Genomic DNA, 9,807 nt, shown 5'->3' with positions numbered 1-9,807 from the left:
TTGCAAATTTCATACAGCAAATGAAGAAAGTGTTTAAATGGCAAAAAAGTGGTGAAAGAGCCATCTAGTATCTCATGTGGTCCACTCAAACGTGACAATATCAAAGTGTCAACAAAGTACTTTTGGTGACAATGAGAACAACCAAGAAACACCAAGAGATCACAACAACCGGGTTGTTCACATACATTACTGCATTCCTTGCTCACAAAATGCAAAAAAACATGTCCTGCATCATGAGCACTAAAGCTGGATTCTCCAGACCCTAGTAATTTGTTAAAACACACACCTTAATGTTGAGCATCACATAACTCCAAAACAATTACAGTTAGATACAGCAAGCCAGTGTTACATTACAAAACAGAATGTGATGGGTGGCGGCTGGTACACAGAATTTATTGCAGTGCACACCAAACATCAATTAACAATGTCTTCTGAGCAAACGCCTTCAAAACTTTTTTGAATTGTCTCACATCACGACTGGCACCTGATTGTGAAAGTTCATTTTATTATTTAAAATGGCAGAAGACGCTTATCTAAGAACAAAGCAGTGAGCCAAATGAGGACTATCAATGACTGTGAGGCGGCTGCATCTGAAACATTGATCTGAGCAAATTCATGCAAACAAACACACACTAAAACTCTACGGTTCAACTTCACTCACGCTGTTTTTGTCTTATAGTGTATTATAGGCCTCGCTCCAGGAGGAGACCTTTTTTTGCAAGCAGACATCTCCCTGAAAAGGTACTGTCCATGAAAAATATGGCCTTTTATATTAATGTTAACACAGATCAACGACCCAAAATCCACAATAGTCTCACAGAAACAGTATACATATATATATACAGTACATAAAACACATTTGAGAAACAGAATAGAATTTTGTTTTTAGAATACTTATAGTTTCAGTGCAATCAGAGTGGTATTTCAGAGAAAGACCCTATATGATGGTCAACTGCAGTGTTATCTGGCTCATGTTGTTCAAGTAGGTTGATGAGGTTTGGGTGCCTAAGAAGTACAACATAGGCCTGCAGTTTTCTTTGCTCTCTGTATAGTGAAGCCCTACAGTAGGTAGATGTGATGAGAGACATGAGAATCTAATGAGGATTGTTTTGCATTGCAATTAACTATTTCTTTACATTGGCTTTTTGAATCTAGTAACCGTTTTACTTGAATACACAGAATGGATTTAAATATCTAAGATAATGTTGTGCAATCCGTGATGGAGAGTCTGTTTTCTGTAAGCAGACTTTCCACAACTGTCTGGTTTAGGAGTAGCCGCGCTCAGCATACATCTTTCCGGCCGGTTCCTGTACATACTCCTCCGTCTTATCCCAGTCCTGCACCCAGCCTCCGTTGAGCTGTGCAGTGGCCCCGTAGCTTTTAGCCGGACCGCCCATCGCGCTGTAACTCTGCGTAATGTCCCCCGTCTCTTCGGCAAGCTCATCCTCATCAATGAAACCACACTTCTCATCGCTGGTTTCTTCAGGGTCAGCCCATGGCTGTTTCTCCCCAGATGCAAAGATCCCATAAAACACCACTCCCCCGTAATGCACCAGGGCAGCAATGAGGAAGACATACTGCCACTCCTCCCGGGTCTAGAGACAGAAAACAGTTGCAGCCAGGCTGAGTCACTTATTTAAGGCCCTGACAATGTGTTCTCTCAACTGACTTCTTACCATGAGCAGTGAGCTCCTAAAGGTTCTGCTTAAGTTCGCAAAGCTTTGGTTTCCCATGAAAGATTCCTCTTTCTGTGTTTATCTCTGTGCTCTTCCCACTGATTTGAAGTGGGTACAGTAGTTGGAGAAAGATGATGTCATGCTATCTGTGTACCAATCAGGATTTAGAATCAAAGTCTGGTGACAGTTGTGGGGTTTCCAGGCCACTGTCAATATCAAATATCATGTGTCAAATATGATCAAATTACACTCAGTCCTGATGAAGCAGTTTGAGTGTTAAAGTGCTAATCCTAATCCTGTGTCCCTGTGTTTATTGTTCATTTATCTCTTGTTACATGCCAAATATGTGTATTTTATATCAAAATGCCTCTCTTTTCTCTTCCTTTAAAACTTTGGGGCGGTTAAACACTGTACATTTATCCAATCAAATGTGATTTGGAGCAACTAGCTAACCCCGGCCATCATATAAAGGTATAAAGTGTTCAACATAAAACGTTCTTATCTGCATTAACATTCACATCACAGTATGAATAGAAATGACTCACTTTGTTCTTTGTCATGGCTCCCACTATTAAAGGGCAGACCATCCCTGACAGGGTACCCACCCCGTTGGATATACCCATGAGGATGCTGGCATAGCGAGGAGCGATGTCTAGATGGTTGACATTGAAACCTACAGCAACAAAGAGTGAAAATTCAGAGTTTTGTGCTCTTTTGAATAACACAAAATAATTTGAACTAAAATCCATTGTTCTGAGACTCACCTGATATTGCAAATCCACTAAAACCCACCGCCAGAACTAAAAAAGAGATGGCCACCCCCTTACTGTGAGAAAAACCAACTACCAACAAGAGAGTGGCTTCCATACCGAACCCTAAAAACAACCAGAAGAGAGCAAACTGGTGAGGAATACTTCTGTAATAATATGGTAACAGACAGAGAGTGGATTATCAAAGTCTCACCTCCGCAGTTCATGATTTTCCGGACCATAGTGGTGGACATGATGTTGTGGGTCCGCAGATAGTCCGCTAACTGGCCTCCTAATGGCACGACGATGGTCATGACCAAGTGAGGGAGCGCTGACACTACACCAACCTGAGAAATCATCAAAACACTAAATCAAAAGTGACAGCCACAAAGAAACTGTCAAAGCAAAACTGATTCTTCTTCTATTCTCAGACGCAATCTTTGTGTCTGTTTCAACCTCTGACTGCAGCATCACAGCCAAGCAATAATTCACATGCAGTAATCATAGCAGCACATCCTGAAGCTGAATTACACCAGCTTGATTCATGCTTCACACTCGCCAGCGAGGGTAAAGATTATGAAATTTTAAGATCAACTGGAAGCTTTGTCTGACATCTTCATTCATGGACAGCAGGATCAAAAAAGTACCAAACCACAGCACTTTCAGAAGCAATTATTGTAAAATTGCATCGATAAAAATGATCAAAATCAGTGTTCAAATCTATTTTCTTAACCTAAGTGATTCCCAAAGGAGTAAGATTATTCCACTTAATGGTTTGTGAAAGGGCTCACTAAAAGAATTTTAACCGTGACTCAACTTAAAAAATGAGGTAATGATTCCCACATTCCATTTTCAGGTCAAATCAACATAAATGTATTCAGTAATAAGTCAAGGTAAACCATTTATAATATAATAATATGTAAAAGCTCAAGCACTTCACTACATGCACTCAATATAAGTCACTCTCTTTTAGCTCTGTTTTGGTCTCTACCAACCAGTGGTGGAAGAAGTATTCAGATCCTTTACTTAAGTAAAAGTACTAATACCACACTGTAAAAACAAAACAATGCCATGTGAGAGTGAACCAAAACAGTAAAGTTGCAGGCCGGACAGCTAAACAATGAGCTAACACTCACTATGAAGCTCCGTAAAGCCGAGGAGCTGCAGATTCCAGAGATAATTCTCTGTACTGTAGGTTCGTCACTACGAGCGACCCCTTTCACATTGTCATGTTTTCACATTGTTATTATAAAAACTATTGATTATAGCTGCTTTAATATTGAGAATCACACTTTTATAAAATTTTTAAATTAACATTTTTAGAGCACAAGAATAAATTTCAAATTACAAAATGAATGAACAACAGCATTGTTATACTGTAACAAAAAATAGCCAGTGCAACACAGATGTCTTCTTACTTGACAGTTTTATTACTTAAGGTGCAAAACAGTGACTAACGTTTCAATGTAGAGTTACATCTTCATCAGAGTCCTAGCATTGTTATACTTTCAGCGCCTAATAGGATAGATCAAAGCAGTGATATCAAGAAGGTTCTTAATTTGCAATTCATATCTGAGAAATCTTATCTTGTAATCTTGAACATTAGATTACATGACATTGAAAGATATTTGTTGACTGACACTAGGCATTATTGGGTTTATTTACCTTGCTGATTTCAAAGCCAAACACCTCTTCAAAGTATGCAGGCTGGCTAATGAGAAGCAGATAAAAGGTCCAGCTCCTGCAGAAGTTGGCCACGATGATTGCATAGACGGGCATGGAGGTGAAGAATTTCCTCCAGGGGGTCTTGTATTTCTGTTAAAACAAACAGAGAATCAGCTGGTGTTGCACTTGGTGTGGTGTTACAGATCAATGGATACAGATTGAGAACTAACTTCCATTGCACCCATCAGCTGAGCACTTTCACCGATGCTCTCCTCGATGTAACGCCGCTCCTCGTCTGTGATGGTCGGGTGCTCCGCTGGGCTCTCATAGGACACCAAGACCCAGAACATGTACCAAAATATCCCAAAGCATCCTGAACAGATCATGACAGAGATGAACATGCCAGTCATTGCAAACTCATGCTGTGCAGCCAACCGTTGCTCAGACCCACAGAACTGTATTTTAAATTCTAGTGGAGATCCCAACGTTTGTTAAAGATATCAAATATGTCAGACTACATTTTGGGGAAATGTATATAAAATGATGCACAAGATATGTAGAATTGATAGAATGGTGTAGCCATAACAATAGATGTAGCAGTAAAACTCCTGAGTGTGAACAAGGGTGTGAGTTAGAGCTTATGAATTGAACTTTTCATTTGTAAGAGAGAGCTTCTGTTGTTTATTCTTTGAAAAGTTGCATAGTCTCACTTTAAGGTTTTAACACAATGAAACTCACCATACAAATAGAAGACAGAGGGCCATCCAGTGTACTGGACCAGGATCCCAGCCAGAGGCATGGCTATCACTGCACCAGCATATGATCCTGAACAAGACAAAATATTATGACCAGGCAGAATTTGATCCATGCTGCTTATTCAGAGAGCAGTGTTGTCCCAGTGTGTTCAGTACACGTTTACACACACATTTGAGTAGCAGTATTTTGTTATTCTAAACCTGCATTGCAGTGTATGAAGTAATATGATGATAAGTCTCTATGACACTAATGAGCCAATCCCAGAAACATGAGTATGTGTGTAGATTTTGTACCACAGAAGGAGATGGTTGCCAGACGACTTCTTTCCAGCGGTGGAGCCCATTTACTCCAGATCCCGTGGCAGGCTGGATAAGTCACTCCCTGCACAGAGACACATTACATTACAGTCACAGTCTGAACACACGAGGATTATTTTCCTTTAACTTTATTGTGTTTTTCTTAATCTTCTTAACTATTTTACATCTGTTTTTCCACTTTCAGTCAATAGAATTTATGTGACGTAACTGATTAATGCTGTCTGTTCTCTTTTGCCAAAGACATGCAAGACAAATTGCAGTTAATAACAAACAAACGGACGTGAATTGTACCTAACCTTTCTAACAGAGACTAATGGGTTAGGTGTGAGTCAGTGCAGATTCAGGCTGCCCACTTCATGAAAAAAACAAACTGAATTTGCTCCCATTAAATCTTCATTACACACTAAGTGGCATACAATCAACCATTGATAGACACAAATTGCTGGGGCTTGCAGTGGGAGACACCCTGAAATGCTAATGTTTAATTTGCAGTAATAAGTCGATGGGTGCTGAACACAGGCGGCTCGCTCTCTTAACGGTCATGAGCTGCTATTGAAATGACAGCGTGCAGCAAAAAACAAAATCACAAAGGAGGATGACCTTCAGTCTGATAATAGCATCTCTCGCTGAAATCTTTTCTTTTCTGTTGAGCTGTGGGAGCCGCCCACATCAAGTGGTTTTTATCTCTTTTGTTCTAGATGTTTCTAGGTGAACATGGAGCTGTTTTGGCCAGGGAAACCAACATAAATAAGCCCTGGTATTCAGAGGTTTATGCTGTTTGCTGTACTGATCTGACAATTGTATACAGTATATTGAATGGAAGCTCTCCATAATGGGTTTCATGTTCTAATGCAAATTCAAGTAGAAAGCCAGGGAGTTCAGTATGAAAAGGAGTGGTCAAACTGTAAAACATGGTCAAATACAGAATGTCAGGACAATTTCATTAAGGGTTTATTTTAGCTCTCAGCTTGATAATGAGGCATCATTTGTTGAGTCTTTTAAAGGTCAGGATCTGATGTGCAAACTGTGCATCCGTACCTCCACCAACCCTTGTAATATCCTCACAAAGATGACACATCCATAGTGCGTTCGGGCGGCAGAGGGAATGAACATGTTCAGGATGGATGTCAGCACAATGGCAGCACCGAAAACTCTGGATAAACAGTGTGTTGGAATTATTTGCCAGAATATCATCTAAACAAGATAATCTTATTCAAGCACGATACAACATGGCAGCAAAATTGATTCAAGCACTTCAAAGACATTAAAACATTAGATATGCAATAAGATATCCATACAATGTTCAAGTTAACTGTATGATACTTCACATACTGGAACAATAAACACTGATAAGGAAGATACATCAATCCTAATTGATGTCACACACACACACACACACACACACACACACACACACACACACACACACACACACAGGCAGTTATTGAGTTTCCAGGGAGTGAGCACAGGAGGTGTTTGCAGCAGAAGGGGTGCTCGGCTGACTTGGCATGATCAAGCTCTTCAAAGCTTTGCATCTTCTTTAGGCACAATTTCCCTCATGAGAAACCTAGCAATCCTATAATGTGGATGTACAAGGCCTTATCCTACTTTGGTTGCTTTATAGCATCACTCTTGTATTTACAGAATTTTCAAATAGCACATTGCACATTTGTTCTGTTCCCTTTGTCTAATTGTAGCTGACTAATCAGTTGTTAGTAACATAATGTGAAAAAGAGGCAGTATGGCCATTAAAATCATACAACAATCATTACTTAGAACTGCATTTCACACAGGGCTTTGGCTGGTGTGGTTGCCATGCCTCTGAACATAAAGGATTAGACATGGTGGTCCCATGGGAGCTCATTAACATGAGGAGGCACGCCTGGTGGGCATCAGCCAAATCCCCAGTTTATCTGCTGTAAGGTCAGGCTCCTTATTCAAACCATGAGACCAACATCCAAATTTTACACCTACATTTCCATTAGAAATAAAAAAAAATAGGAACATATCTACAACAGGGAGACTGATACTTAGAAATCTATTTCCTCATACCCCCACCCGCACTATTTATTCGTAGTTTATTTCCAAAAATGGTCGTGTGCAGTTACCTGTTTGCAGCCAGTCTTGAGGAGATGTATCCTCCTGGAATCTGAGTAACTATGTAGCCCCAGAAGAAGGAGCCATGAATCATCCCCACGGTCTCTGGGCCCCAGTTGAATTTCGCTTTCTTTCAGAGACAAATAAAGACACATTTTAATCATAAAAAAAGAAAAGAAAACCAATGTAACCAATGTTTCTTATCTAAATGTGAAAAACTGTCAGTGGAAAATAGTGTAATAGTAGAAAGCTATCTGGATCTATTTTATGTGATGCTTTTTTACCTTTGCAGCGACACCAGTGGTAAATAACGTGATCGATCACATAATTAAAGCACATAATAAGCAGACTTTTAGGAAAATTACGAATAAAAATGAAGCAACCTACACGTAGCCTATTTGCTTCTACTTTGCTACTGTAACATACATGCTCAGTACAAGAAATGCAATATAAAGTCAATTAAGGTTCTCTAGGTGTGCTTAAAAACCTATTGATAGTCTAGGTTCTGCCCCTCATCACTTATTAAGCATGTGGGGCTCGTGCATGGGGGGGGGGAGTTTACAGGCACCTCGGTGATGATGATCTTGCCGTTTTCATGTATCGTGCTGTTATTGACCATGCTGACGATGGCCACACCCAAGTTACACCGGATACCGAAGGAGATGCAGAAGCCGAGCCCGCTCAGCATAGCGATGATGTATCTGCGCGGAAGCCCGAAGCATGTGCAGTCACACAGGGGCTTCTTCCGCTCCTGGTCCGCCCTGGGTCTCCCATCCTCTGTCAGCTCGATCGCATCACCTGTCTGCTGCCGCTTTTCCAACCTCCTGCACGACACGAGCCGATTATATATGCTCTTAGGTTACATCCAATGTCAATATGTCGGATGTGTGGAATCAAACATGCAGGCAGGTTTAGCTGCATTTAAAGGAGCGAGAACTATCAGTGGAAAATATGTGATTTCGTTGATTTTCTTCAAAAAAAACAACAACTTTATACTCGTGCATTCAGTCATATGCCTCTTACAGGCTGTTTGCAGCTTATGCTACAGAGGAAATTATGCTTGCATTTTTACTTCGTGCTCTTTCAACGACAGGCCTTCTTTATTTTTTTTCTTTTAATTTGCCTCAGGCCCGTTTGGAAACCTGCTCCCTTTTAGTTAAAGTCAAAATGCTTTTTTTTTCGTTCCCTGCTGAAATTCTTCATGTTTCTGTAAAAGAAAGACTCGTTGGCAAACGAGGAAAAAATTACCTTCATACCGCATTGCAGCAATATCAGCACCATCGTTGTTTAGAGTTAATTTTGCCATTTTATTTAGTTTTTATTAGCTCTCATACATGTGACGTTGGTATTTTGCTTTGGCTTTCACTTCAAATTTGTACAAAGATATTTAAGTTAATTTAAAAAACTAAGCATTGAAATGTGAAGGCCTCATCCAGTAAAATACCAGGCCTGCCACAGCTTAAATGAAACCAACAGATTTTTTTTCTTGCATAGCTTTGAACGTTTCAATGTTGCAACTTGAAATCAAGTTCAACATCTGAAAGCCATTTAAGGAGTAAAAAAATAAACGAACGTTGTGTGCTTGCACAAAATGGTCGTCTAAAGTATCTGTATTTTTTTTAAAGCTCGTGTTTCCAGATGATTTGTGTAAAAATTGTTTTGTTTTTCGGCTTAATATTCAAACAAAGGCCATTTTTTATTTGCATTTCCAATCAGAATTAATAAATAATAAAATGTTATAAATGTGAAAACTGCTCCTCTGCAACCTTCTCCCTTTCTCTGATTTCAAATTGAATAGATCTGTTTGCTTTCCAGTCAGTTTTCAGTGTTCTTTTGGACTACATTTCATTTAGGTCCTTCTGACAGTATAAAGAATAAAGGAAGTCAATTGATATGAAGTCCGTCGATCTTGGATTAATACAGTTAGATACATAAGGTAATAGATATCATCCGACCTTGTGTCACGACTCGTTCTGTTTCATTAATTATTAAAAAACACCCACAGCAGCTGGTGGAGGGGATCATCCTCCAGGGAAATATCTGATCCTTAAATATTCGAGCCACACGACTCTGCTTTCAGCATCCTGTCCGTGATTCATCTCATAAAGAAGAGATTTCCCTCATGATTTCATTGTAATTCAGTAATAAGCACATTTAAAGCCAGTGCATGTTTTATCTGTGATCTAAACATCTGGACATTTTTTTTAATTTTTAATTTCTCACAACAGATTCATGCTGTCATAGAAAGACATGCAGAAATGGGAATTTCTTTCGCCTTACCTGTATATTTTCCCGAGGGCCTTTCCTGCGATCTGTTTTATTCCCTCCTTAGTGGTAGGGGCAGCTTTCTCAGTGCCTGGCTCCATATTCAAATTATCTTAAAATATTTTATAGTACTATAACAAATGGCAGTGCTGCATTAATGAGCATATTGTTAAGATATTAATCCAAATAACGCGCTTCTGGTTTTTAAGCAGAAAACGCCTCGATGTCCTAAAAAGATGAGCCAGAAAATGGAGAAAGAGGGGGAACACGTTCAGTCTGAAA

The 9,807-nt window shown here is 39.7% G+C and overlaps 1 protein-coding gene across 1 annotated transcript; it reads right to left on the bottom strand.

Moving 5' to 3' along the window:
* Positions 1 to 1,265: 1,265 nt before the first annotated feature.
* Positions 1,266 to 9,626, bottom strand: LOC144522242 (vesicular glutamate transporter 2.1-like). Its single transcript, XM_078257182.1, has 12 exons — positions 9,541 to 9,626; positions 7,829 to 8,084; positions 7,272 to 7,390; positions 6,202 to 6,316; positions 5,140 to 5,227; positions 4,829 to 4,915; positions 4,321 to 4,463; positions 4,091 to 4,240; positions 2,640 to 2,772; positions 2,441 to 2,551; positions 2,222 to 2,349; positions 1,266 to 1,595 (listed from the first exon to the last, which is right to left on the bottom strand). Exons 1-12 carry the CDS (start codon positions 9,624 to 9,626, stop codon positions 1,266 to 1,268), a joined length of 1,746 nt encoding a protein of 581 aa, XP_078113308.1.
* Between the last annotated feature and the right edge of the window lie 181 nt (positions 9,627 to 9,807).

This window comes from Sander vitreus, chromosome 8 (assembly GCF_031162955.1).
Source record: "Sander vitreus isolate 19-12246 chromosome 8, sanVit1, whole genome shotgun sequence".
NCBI lineage: Eukaryota > Metazoa > Chordata > Actinopteri > Perciformes > Percidae > Sander > Sander vitreus.
The sequence above is the reverse complement of the archived record's forward strand: the minus strand, read 5'-3'. Positions and strand labels throughout refer to the sequence as shown.